Genomic DNA, 12,866 nt, shown 5'->3' on the forward strand with positions numbered 1-12,866 from the left:
TTTTGCTGTTCCATTTCTTACTGAATGCTTTATGTCATGTTCTGAACATGATTCCTGCAGTACTTGATGGAGTTCAATAGCAGTCCAGGTGACCTAATGGAACTTTCACCCCTGTTTTCTGATGACAGTCGTGTTGCTGAGGCTGCTTCAGTTGCACAGAAATTGCGTAAGCTCACATTCTTTCATTGTATACATTACTGTATATTCCCTTTTGGACCTCCAACTATGCTTATTTCCAATGTTCTTTTTTGCCGTTATTTCTATCTCGTGCTTGTCTGTCTGTTGGGAATCAAAGCCCATGCCCTTAACTTGTGCCTGAGAAGTCAGCTTTTCTCTGCCTATTCAATGCTTTGTAAAGGCACCCACGTAGATGATGCTCTTGGTAACTGATTTTCCTTTAGAGAGGCACTTGGCAGGTTTCACCTTCAAACCAGGCTAGGTCAAACATATGGTAGTGCCAGGCCATTAGGCCCATTACCATGACATGATCACCTTGGAACCACAATATCTCCCCTCTCATCTTCAGTTCTGCTATCACACATTAAATTTCTGGCAGAACGCATGTGCTGGTCTATGGGATCGCATCCTTGTTCTCAAGGCACTTTGGAACTGGTCAAAGGGTCATTAGAGTTGGTTGTTAGTGACTTCAACACGGGCTACATTTGCCAGATAGCCCATGCCAGGGCTCAGACAGAACCTACTTGGTATTTTCATCTGCTGCTGTAGGCATGTGGTTCAATGTTTCCAGAGCACATTCTTTCTGCGTGGGTCTTTGGTCTCCTTGGGAAGAGAGGAATGACTGTTGCTTTCGTAATTGTAGCGGTCCCCTCTTGGAAGTCTCTAGGAATGTTTTTATGCAAATCAGGGAGTGGATGTCCTGAGTTTCAGCTGGTGTTTTTTGCTGCCTGCAGCTAGCTGTTGTATTCTTTTCCGTGTTGTTCTTTTAATAAAATACATTGCTTCTCAAAAGAATCCTTTCAAGCGTGGGTAGGACCAGCAGCCTTGATGAACATCTTTCATTAGCACCTTGAAAGATGTCTTTCTTGTGTTGGTGGCCCATCCAATTCTGACAGCAGATTGAGTTTTGTGTGCTATGCTTGCAATATTAATAACTTAGTGCCATTGTATCTATGACAAGGCTATGATAATCATGATGAGTGTCATTGTACAGCTGCAGTAGTTGGTCAATGCACATTCTACTGCAGCAAATGCATATTTTGCTTGTAGCAGTCACTAAACATTAACTTGTTAGTTGATAAAATACCATTTTTATATTATAAGAAATCTATATGTAAACAAGAATTGCATGGCATGAAAGAGAGTAGACCGGAAATCTTTCCTTGTGTGGTACCATTTCTTTTTCTAATTGATTTGAGTCTAAATGTAGGGACAGTTAGGGCAGCCTTGATGAACATCTTTCATTAGCACCTTGAAAGATGTCTTTCTTGTGTTGGTGGCCCATCCAATTCTGACAGCAGATTGAGTTTTGTGTGCTATGCTTGCAATATTAATAACTTAGTGCCATTGTATCTATGACAAGGCTATGATATTCATGATGAGTGTCATTGTACAGCTGCAGTAGTTGGTCAATGCACATTCTACTGCAGCAAATGCATATTTTGCTTGTAGCAGTCACTAAACATTAACTTGTTAGTTGATAAAATACCATTTTTATATTATAAGAAATCTATATGTAAACAAGAATTGCATGGCATGAAAGAGAGTAGACCGGAAATCTTTCCTTGTGTGGTACCATTTCTTTTTCTAATTGATTTGAGTCTAAATGTAGGGACAGTTAGGGCGGCAGTTCATAACTATAGTATTATGTGCCCTCTTATTTCAGGGGCATTTGCTGAGGAGGACATTGGAAGGCATGGCATGCCTGTGCCGTCTGGTATGGGAAATGCAAATCCAAGCAGGGGTTTGGAAGTTGCAGTCTCTAATCTCCAAGACTATTGCAATGGTAACTTGACTGTCCACTGCTTCCTTTTTTTGTTGATTGTTTGGTAAATGGCACTTTCATTTATTGAGCTATGGTTGTTGTGTTTCTATGTCAGAACTGGAGAATAGATTACTGGCTCGGTTTGACGCAGCCTCACAGAGACGAGAATTATCAACAATGGGAGAATGTGCTAAAATATTGTCACAGGTAGTCTATGGAAATTATTCTGTCTAGCTAGTTTATCTTTCAGAGCTTCTCTGACCATTTAAATATTTACTTTTGACATTATTTTAACCTTTTCTATTTGATGAGCTAATGACTCTTTAAAACTTATAGGAAAAAAGAAAAATTGTATTAGGAAAGAATGGGAGAGGACTCATCCCTTTCTCTCTCAATTCTTTGCTCCAGTCTCCGACACACCTTTATTTATGGAGAACAGATTAGGTGCCTCTGGAGGCACAACAAAATTTTGCCTCCACGTTTAGTCTGCCATTTGAATTTTCTGGTGAAAAGATGAGCATCAGATGGGTCTTGTAAGCCGGTTACCAACCTGAAGTAAAGAAGAAAAAAGAAAAAAAAAAAGAAAAAACTCTCTAATTTTTGTAGTTTGTGTAGAGATGAGAGAGAGAGAGAGAGAGAGAGAGAGAGAGAGAGAGAGAGAGAGGCTAATGTAGTTAGTTTTATGAATAGTTCTTCCCACATTCCAGTCAATTTTGCGAAGTACTCACGGAGGGGCTTTTTCTCCTTTTGGAAAGAATTCAATGAAAAGATCTCCTCATATAATTGATATACATGAGAAATATTTTGTTATGAAGAGTATATCCTCCTTATAGCGTCCCAGACATCTTTTGCCGTGTTTAAGAACACTGCATTTGGGTTCACTTCAGACTCCATACTAGTCCACAACCACGATCAAATGTATGCATCCTCCCACATCCATTGTTTGTATTTATGGTCAAATTCATCCGGTTTAGGATCTGTAAGGAATTGATCGTTTTCACGGGCTAAGGTGAATCCCTCGACCGACTTGATCCATAGAAGATAATTCTTCCCATTCAACTTTATAGAGGTTATTGACGCATTGAAGGAGGGTCCCAACATTTCCCTAAGAGATGAGGAACTACCAACCACACCTTTTGTGCTCCATTGACATTCTACGATTAACTTACTTTAAGGCCAAAGAAGAACGATGATCTTAGAAGAAGATCCACACACAACCACGCATCCAAAATCATATAACATAGAGATTTTTTATCTATACTAACTTCAATCCACGTCAAAAACATTCCCACGTTGCGCACAACTTTAAGGGTAAGAATCTTCAATAAAAAAATGCATCTACACAATGCAACAAACATAAACTAACAACTTTAAACATTACTTATAAAAAATTAGCGAGTGTTTATTATCCGGCAAGGCATCTACGCTACTTGTTGTGAGTATTTTCTTCTACTCGAAGAACGACACAAAAAAAAAACATGTTTTTTCTTTTCACAGAATGAACAAAAACGTGCTTTCCCTTGAGGCCCAACCAGTCCACTACATTTTTAGAAGATCCCCAAAGCTAGATCTGGCAACTTGGGTTGGAATGGAGGATCACGGGGTCCAAACCACTTCTAATCGGGCTTTGATACCATGTAGTTTATGTATAGATGAAGAGAGAGAGAGAGAGAGAGAGAGAGAGAGAGAGAGAGAGAGACTCGTTAGGGTTGTACGTCAGGGTTGCACGTCCTTCTATCCTTTATATTTTAGTACAAAAAAGCAAAAATGGCAAAATTGCTCCTATTGCATTAAATACAATGACTAGTATGTCCAAGACTAAAAAGATTAACAAATAAGTGGGCCCTAGGCCTATAACCAAATCCATTTGGGCCCTAGGCCCACAACCACAACCTTTAACAAACAACATTCCTTGATAAAAAGAAAAAAATCAATGGGAGAGAGTAGTATGTAGTTCCTTTCTATTCATTATGTATCACTATGCAGTTCTTTACAATCCATCCATCGATTATGTAGCTCGTGTCATAGAAGTGCTATGCAGTTCCTCACCTTATGCGTGTCAAAGAGGGCTATTAGGAGTCTTCTCTACCAAGACTTTCTTCAAAATCATTACAAGCTCCAATGATGATCAAGTTCCTTGATTCCCTTCTTTCTTTTGGAATTATAAGGCTCCTCTGAAGGTTTCGGCTTTATTATGACTTCTGGCCAGAGGTACAATATTAACGGTGGATAATCTCTAACGGCGCGACTTTGTTCTTCCTAAACATCTGCTCTCTCTGTCTCCGAGAAGTAGAGACCATTCCTCATAAAGTAATTCAATTAACAAAAGATGCTAACCCACCGCGTAATTAAGAGTAAATAATAGGAAATAAAATCTGATTTAACCTAAATCATATGCCCGCATGCTAAGAAATCACATAAATCAATTATAATTAGGCCCAATGGAAGGATATAACTTCCAATTTAGCATAGGCACGTTCCACAATCAAGGGACAGATTTGTAGGTTTTATGATTAGGGTTAGGAAGAGGAAAATCTGAAATTTGGAAATTTAGGGTTCATGGGAATTGAGGATTTTGGAATTAGGATTTTTAGAAATTGGGAATCTAGGGTTACAATAGGGTTTTGATGGGGGAAGCAAGGGAAAATCAAAGGATTGAGCGGTTGTCCATACAGTCAATCTACGGGCTCGCACGTATGGGTCGTTGGCCAGGGTTTTGAGATCATCAATAGTTGATTTCGGTTGGGGTTGAATTTGTATGATGAAAAGTCGAAGAAAAATATGATTTGGATGGTCTTGGATAGGAAGGGAAGAAGAGGGATGAAGTTTTTGGGAAAATACCTCTTTTAGATAAAAATGAAGAGAGAAGGAAGATGATAGATGGAAGCCTCACACCTCCGTTGAATGGAGACTGGGGAATGGAATCACACCACACCCAAGCTCCAAATCACATGGAGTATTCTTCAAATCACATGAATAAGAGAAAACACAAATCTTTTTCCTTTTTTTTTTTTTTTCAAAATAATGGCATTCGGGCTTCACACACCCATATTTCTCTAAAAGACGCTCTCGGATAAGATTATCAACATAAAGACAATTAATAAATTAAAAGTTGTTCCTAAATCCCTAATATCAACACAAATATAAGGTAAAAAGAATAACAAAGCATGTAAACAATCTAAACAACTAAACTAATTTGTGGGCCATGGGAGTCCCCGATCAAGATGTTCGATGATGATCCAACAGTCCGATCATCGTGTCCACCCAATCCAATGGTTTAATGTGTCCATCAAGCTCCTATATGCAACCCACGTGCATCTTCCCAGTGTGGGGTCTTCAAAGATGCATGAACATGCACGTGGGGTCTTTAATGTGGATAGGAATGTGAATTGGGCCAAGTGGGCCCCATATAATGGTTGTCTAGCCATAAGGAGATTGGCTTAGCCCTCCTCCTCTGGTATGGTGTTCTGATGTCCTCATCACTATGCACAAATGTCATGTGTGCAATAGAGATGCTTAGGATGCACCTAGTAATAATAATATTCTTCTAAAATGTACGCAGCTCAATTTTCAGGATAACTCTGGTAGAAATAGAATTCAATGATCAGGGTCTTTAATGTGGATAGGAATGTGAATTGGGCCAAGTGGGCCCCATATAATGGTTGTCTAGCCATAAGGAGATTGGCTTAGCCCTCCTCCTCTGGTATGGTGTTCTGATGTCCTCATCACTATGCACAAATGTCATGTGTGCAATAGAGATGCTTAGGATGCACCTAGTAATAATAATATTCTTCTAAAATGTACGCAGCTCAATTTTCAGGATAACTCTGGTAGAAATAGAATTCAATGATCAGGTGAAGTCTGGTTTCTCACTGGTTGGTTTGTCTATGCAGTTTAACAGGGGTACTAGTGCCATGCAACATTATGTGGCTTCTCGGCCAATGTTTATTGATGTGGAAGTGATGAATGCGGACACCAGGTTGGTTCTTGGTGATCAGGGATTGCAAGCTGGCCCTAGTAATGTTGCACGTGGTCTTTCTGCACTGTACAAAGAAATCACAGGTTTGACAAGTGGTCCCTTGACTGCTTTAACATTTGGTTAACCGACGTGGATGGATGAATTTGATATAATTGGAATGTTTGTTTTCCAGAGACTGTGCGGAAAGAAGCTGCCACCATTATGGCTGTATTCCCTTCTCCTAATGATGTGATGTCCATCCTAGTGCAGGTATTTAGGATGTATGGTGTTTTTTTTTTTTTTTTTTTTTTTTTTTGTGAATCTTATCTGGAACTTAACATTTCAGGTTTGTGTCAATGGAGCTTTGCTAAGCACACATGATGTGCAATAAAGCTCTTGCACATGCCAAACATGCTCCAGCATGGCACATGTCCGAGATCTAATCCATCCATCGGGTTGGTCCGACCTTGTATATGTTTTCCCAAAAATAAAATCTGGTCCAATCATCATGTGGGCCCTAATATTGGAAACTGGTGGATGGGTTGGAAAGCTTCAGCCAAGTTTTTCAGAGTGGATCATTTGTTTTGCAACTGTGGCCCACCTTCCCAGTTGATCAAACAGATTTCACGACCAGGGCATCAATATAGTGGTGTCTTTCTAATGGATGGATTGGATCTCTCGGACCTATCTTGATATGCTGGCACGTGTGGCATATAGGAGCTTTATTGCACGCATGTATGGGCTTAGCAAAGCTCATTTCAATGACCCATTTTAATGCATCGCAATAAAATTTTTTATTGTGTCATTGGCAGCGAGTTTTAGAGCAGAGAGTAACAGCCATTCTAGACAAGCTATTGGAGAAACCATCCCTTGTGAACTTACCTCCTGTTGATGAAGGTGGACTTCTACAAGTGAGTTGAACTTATTATGCTATACTTTTCTTCTTCCCTGTTACAAACTTTAAGTGTCCTCAGATGTTAACGTTTGTTGTTGTTTGAGGTGAGGCTCTAGTATCTTAGAATTCTAGCAGTGGCATATGAAAAGACACAGGAACTTGCTAAAGAGTTGAGGTCTGTGGGGTGTGGTGACTTGGATGTTGAAGGTACCATGATATGTATATATATATATATAAATTTTTTTTTATTTTTTTTTTCGGGCATTGCTTATTTCTGAAACCTGAACTTCCCATGCTGTGCATTTGCATTTTTTATCTGAGGTTGCTCTTTTCAAATTCAGGTGTATTCAAATCAGTATGTTGTTGAAGGTTTCTGTGACTAGGAGCATTTTGAATGTCGCATTGCATTAAACAAATACAACATGAAAATGACATGTTTTGAAACAATCAGAGCAAGCACCCAAATTTCTTAGTAATTGATCTCCTCTTCCCCTATTTATTTTATTTTGGATTTGTTGTTTTATTAGTGCGTAATGTGGATTTACTATGTGTTTTGCTTGCTATTGAAACCTCAGATTCATACCAGAACCACGATGTTCAATAAAACCCCAAGCTAAGCCCAAAGGTTCTTTAAGTAAGAACCATTTGATCGTCACGTATTCAATGAATGGATGGAATGACTAAAAATCCATAGAAACATTGGTCCTTCGGTCAAAATAGGCATAATTCTGAAGAAAGAAAAACCCGAAGTTGCAGTCAAGGAAGCCATTGGAAATTTTGAAGTCGCATTAGTTTAGGTTTCAAATGTTCTGTTAGTTACAAGGGTTTGAGGACAATTTTAGGGTAAGAAATCAAAGAGAGCAAAGGCCAATGTAGGCAGAAGCGCCAATAATTTTAGACTGAAAGGGGTGAGAGATAAAGGGCCCTTAGTATTCTCTATTATGATTTAATAAAATATTTGATGTTATTTAAGTTTTAACTTCAAGTTAACTTTAATACATGTCTAGGAAAAAAAGCACGTATTTTTTTAAGAGAGGACTATCTAGAGCCCTCCCCTATTTTCTTTGTTACACCCCCTTTTCTCTGTCTGTAAAGTGCATACTAATTGTTGCAATGTGTCTCGACCGGGTTGCATCTGTCAAACTAGGGGCTGTAAATATCATTTCGCAATTAGAAATAGTGAAACAAGATATGACATTTTATGTCCCTTTGAAAAAAGTATTGTCAAGTCATTTCTAGATGGAAACTAGGGCTGACAATGGGCCCGGCTCGGGCCTGCCAAAATTCAAATTTTGAATAGGCCCGGCCTGAAACAGTTCAAAATCCAGGCTGAGGCCAACCCCAGGCCCGGCCTTTTCTTTTTCAGTGAAAATACATTTCCCTAGGGGTTTGTGTTTATGGTGATTAGAGGTCTGACATGGAGTTGTCCACAGGTTGTGTGCTTGGCAAGTGTAATTTCACTTGCATGACATGCTTCAACTCCCATGCTAAGTCACCAACCCATATTGTCATCTTTCCTAAATCAACATATTTCTTAGCATAAGAACATATTTTGGTTATATTGCACTGCGAAAGGATTGGTCTGATGACAATGATTGTCAATAGCGGGAGTTGTGAGAATCTTGTCTCTCAATTCAAGTTACTCTTGACCGACTACCAACAAGGATGCATTGATGCCTGTATAAAATTGTGTGGATGCGGGAAGGTGGAGGGGTAATCGTTTCTAAATGATGTTTTGTTATTTTCTTCGCTGGGACAAATTATGGATGATGTTATCTTTGGCATTGTGGAGATGGACGCATGCCACTTGCTACTAGTTAGGCCGTGGCAATTTTATTGTGAGGTTGCATATCACTAAGTTGCAAATATCTACATGACATCTGTATGATGTAGCTTCGTGGATGGATCAATGGGTGGATTTACAATTTCCAATATGGTCTCATTGATTGTTCTTACAGTTCAGGACAGAAAGTTTGAGGTTTAGAGGCAAGAAGAAAGACAATTAGCGAATTCGGTTGATGTGAAGAAATGAAAAGGGTGGGGTAAAAAACTATGGGGTCTTGTGGAGCTCATGCCAATTTAATGGTTGGGCCTTCATCATCAAATTCTGTCCGAGCCCAATGCAAAGCACACCAAATTGATGATTCATGGAGGTGAAGGCATACAAATCCTAACTTGAGGGAAAGTTCTTCCATGACATGAGGGATGGATACAAACTAAGTGAACTTTTTGGGAACCTTAGTACCAGTGTTCGAAATATCGGTATCGCATTACTATCCCATCCTTGGGATACAGATACGTATAAGTTATCGCATGGGATATATCGTTTGTATCGGGTAATTTATCGCACTTTTTGGGAAACATGGGGAAACATTGGGAAAATGGTTGAATTTTTTCGATGAAACTTCAGGGATTGTTAAAAAAGACCTTAATACACGCTTTTAAATCATAACATCTCAGAAAAGAAGTGCACATGATAGGTTTCCTTTATATAGGGTCCTAAGCTATGTGTTGTCTGACTGAACTAATGCAACTATATTCAAATTGACTGCATAACATTTAGAGTGTATGTGATGATCATTTCATCAAACACTAAAAATAATATTTTATTACTTTTTAATTAAAAATGATTTTTATTTTATGAAAATAGATAAGGACTTAAAAAATCAGTAGGTCAGTCCTTGTACATGCTTAATTTCATGTTTAGAGTACAACATTGCAAGCAATTTGGGAGAAATTGGGGAAAATTTGAATTTTTCCCAAAATTTTCCAAATCGGACCACCTACACTCGAATTTTGAAATTAGAGTATATTTGATGATCATTTCATCAAATACTCCTAAATACTTCGAAATTAATCTCAATTGATAGTTGGTCGAAGAAAATTTCAAAAAATAAAAAATGGAGAACATGAAGAACCAATGGATATCAAAATCAAAGCTCCAACTCCATAATTTTTCATGCAAAACATGAAGAACCAATGGATTTATAACCATTTGACACTGATTTAACATAATTTCAACAAAAAAGGATCAGAAATTGAAAATTCTCACTAGATCGAACATATGGGATATATCAACATTACCTATGTGTTTCGTATCGCACATGTGAAATACATGATATATCATGGGATATATCAGCTGATATCGACGGTATTTAAAACATTGCTTAGGGCAACCATGGGGTTTTAGATAATTGTTTGAAGGCTTATGTGAGCAGGTTATCACAGTGGGCCTCAAACTTGCATCCCCAGTGTCAATGGGCTTTAGGTATGGTAAAAAAAAAATTTCCCTGTTTAGGGCTATTTAAATGGGCTGATATGTGTTTCAGTGAGAAAATAGTCATTTTTTCATTCAACTTACGAATATTATAATTTAAACTCTAAATAGTATTTATAAATTAAAAAATTGTTAAAATGTTTGGCAATAAAAATATTCAAATATCATATATGTAGCCCTGTTTATGTACTATAAGATTTTAGGGTTGAGTTCTTTTGATGCCTGGTCTTGTAGTCGACACCAGTTTTCATGCTCGAGTGATTGCTAGATAGCGTCAGTTATTCAAATGTAGGTGATGAGGACATCCGAGCATCATACCAGAGAAAGGGTTGAGCCAGTCTCCTTATGGTTAGACGGCCATTACGCAGGGCCCACTTGGCCCAATTCGCATTCCTAGCTAGGTTGAAGACTCCACGTGCATGTTCATGCATATTTGAAGACCCTACATTGGGAAGATGCACGTGGGTTGCATATAGGAGCTTGATAGACACATCAGACTGTTGGATTGGGTGGAAATGATGATCGGACTGTTGGATCATCATCATCGGACATCTCGATCGTGGACCCCCATGGGCTACGAAATAGTTTAGTTGTTTAGATTGTTTACATGCTTCATTATTTTTTGTATACCTTATATTTATGTCGAGATTAGAGAGTTAAGAACAACTTTTAAATTATTAAACGTCTTTATGTTGAGAATCTTATCTGAGAGCGTCTGTTTTGTAAAAGGTCTTTTCTGAGATTATAAAAGAGAAAGATGGGTGTGTGAAGCCCTAATGCCATTATTTTGAATAAAAAAAAGGTTTGTGTTTTCTTTTCTTCATGTGAATTGAAGAATACTCCATGTGATTTGGAGCTTGGGTGAGGTGTGATTCCATTCCCCATTTAACGGAGGTGCAAGGTCTCCATCTATCATCTTCCTTCTTACTTCCTTTCTATCCAAAAGAGGTTTTTTTTCCAAAAACTTTATCTCTTTTCTTCCCTTCCTATCCAAGATCATCTAAATCATATTTTTCTTTTACTTTTCATCATCCAACTTCAACCCCAACCGAAATCAACCATTGAGGACCCAAAAAGCCTATCCAACGACCCACACGTATGAGCCCCTAGGCTGACCGCATGGACAACCGCTCAATCCTTTGATTTCCCCTTCCCCTATGAAAACCCCTTGATTTCCCCTCGCTTCCCCCTTAAAAACCCCTCGATTTCCCATCCATAACCCTACCCTAAACCCTAAATCCCCAATTTCCTATTTTCCTCAATTTCTAAAAACCCTAATTCTAAAATTCTCAATTCCTATGAACCCTAATTTTCTAAATTTCAGAAATTTCCCTTCCGAACCCTAATCATAAAACCCACAAATTTGTCCCTTGAGTGTGGAACATGCCTATGCTAAATTGGAAGTTCCCTACTTCCATCGGGCCTAGTTTTAATTGATTTATGTGATTCCTTAGCATGCGGGCATGTGATTTAGGTTAAATCAGATTTTATTGCCTGCTGTTTACTCTTAATTACTTGATGGATTGACATCTTTTGTTAATTGAATTGCTTTATGGACTCTTTAATAATCTCCACGTTGCATGCTAACATTAAATCATGTGTCCTACATCAATAGGTCAATCGCATTCCTTAAGCGTTGTGCTCAAAATCACCACTCAGCAAGAACCATAAAACGAAATAGGCTATACTAGTAAAAAGTTGAAAAAAAAGTTTGTCATATCTCTAAATAGCCAAACTGTTAAAAAAGGAAAAGAAAAAAGAATCATTGCCAAATAGCCTCACATTCCTTCACAATCGAGCTACTAGGTTAACTAATACTACTTATATGTGCTTTAGGTACCATTTGGTTGTCATTATGAATATTTTCCGATGCAAATTGGCTTCTATGTAGACGCATCACCCGACTTTCATCATGTAGGGAAATAATGGTTGGAAAACCAAGATCATCATTGTCTGTCATAGCCTTGTGCCAACTATTTTGGGATAAATATCTTTTCACCAAGAAAATGAATGAGTTTGCCAATAGACAACATTGAAAACTTTGACATGACTATAATCATAGCCCATGTCAGTGGCTACTTATACTAGAGTATTATTTCCCTTCAATGGTCAAACAGCCCCTTGGTTCCTTTTTTTTTGTTTTTTTGTTTTTTTTTTTTTGTTTTTGTTTTTGTTTTGATCAATAAGTGTCACTATGTTTTATTACAAAGAATCCGTCTTTATGTTGACCGAGTGTTTTTAGGGTAAGTATTTTTCCACTGAGAACATCAATGGGCACATCACGACAATGAAAAAGATGGCGTCATTGTAATCAGTGTTCATAGTATCGATTTTTTTACATGTATCGTTGGCTGGGTACATGGAAACATGTGTCTATATCGTTGATACCTGAAAATGTCTCACTCAGTGTTCGAAATATCGATATCGTATTACGTATCGCATTCTTGGGATACAGATACATATCGGTTATCGCATGGGATATATCGGTTGTATCGTGTAATGTATTGCTGCTGTTGGAAACATGGGGAAACATTGGGAAATTGGTTAAATTTTTTAATGAAACTTCGGTGATTGTTAAAATAGACATCAATACACACTTACAAATCAAAACATTACAAAAAACAAGTACACATAATAGGTTTTCTTTGTGTGGGGTCCTAATCTATGCGTTGTCTAATTGAATTGACACAAGTATATTCAATGTCTATTCATATAATTTATCAATGTAAGAAGACGCGTGGAAACACAAGCGATACATTCAAAAGCAAAAGAAGAATCACTAGATTAGGTTTCA

General features: G+C 38.0%; 1 protein-coding gene across 6 annotated transcripts in view; it reads left to right on the forward strand.

Annotated features, from left to right (window-relative positions):
- LOC131224799 (exocyst complex component SEC10b-like) overlaps nucleotides 1-12,866 on the forward strand; it is a 57,765-nt gene that overhangs the window by 15,845 nt on the left and 29,054 nt on the right. For all 6 annotated transcript variants that reach the window (XR_009161183.1, XM_058220197.1, XM_058220198.1 and 3 more), the window contains exons 7-13: nucleotides 61-166; nucleotides 1,844-1,963; nucleotides 2,058-2,149; nucleotides 5,836-6,004; nucleotides 6,094-6,170; nucleotides 6,713-6,811; nucleotides 6,912-7,002. Coding sequence is in view for 5 of the 6 variants with exons in the window: in XM_058220197.1 (XP_058076180.1) it covers nucleotides 61-166; nucleotides 1,844-1,963; nucleotides 2,058-2,149; nucleotides 5,836-6,004; nucleotides 6,094-6,170; nucleotides 6,713-6,811; nucleotides 6,912-7,002 (754 nt within the window). In the remaining variant the exon portion in view is untranslated. The remainder of the gene's footprint in view (nucleotides 1-60; nucleotides 167-1,843; nucleotides 1,964-2,057; nucleotides 2,150-5,835; nucleotides 6,005-6,093; nucleotides 6,171-6,712; nucleotides 6,812-6,911; nucleotides 7,003-12,866) is intronic.

This window comes from Magnolia sinica, chromosome 14 (genome assembly GCF_029962835.1).
Source record: "Magnolia sinica isolate HGM2019 chromosome 14, MsV1, whole genome shotgun sequence".
Lineage (NCBI taxonomy): Eukaryota > Viridiplantae > Streptophyta > Magnoliopsida > Magnoliales > Magnoliaceae > Magnolia > Magnolia sinica.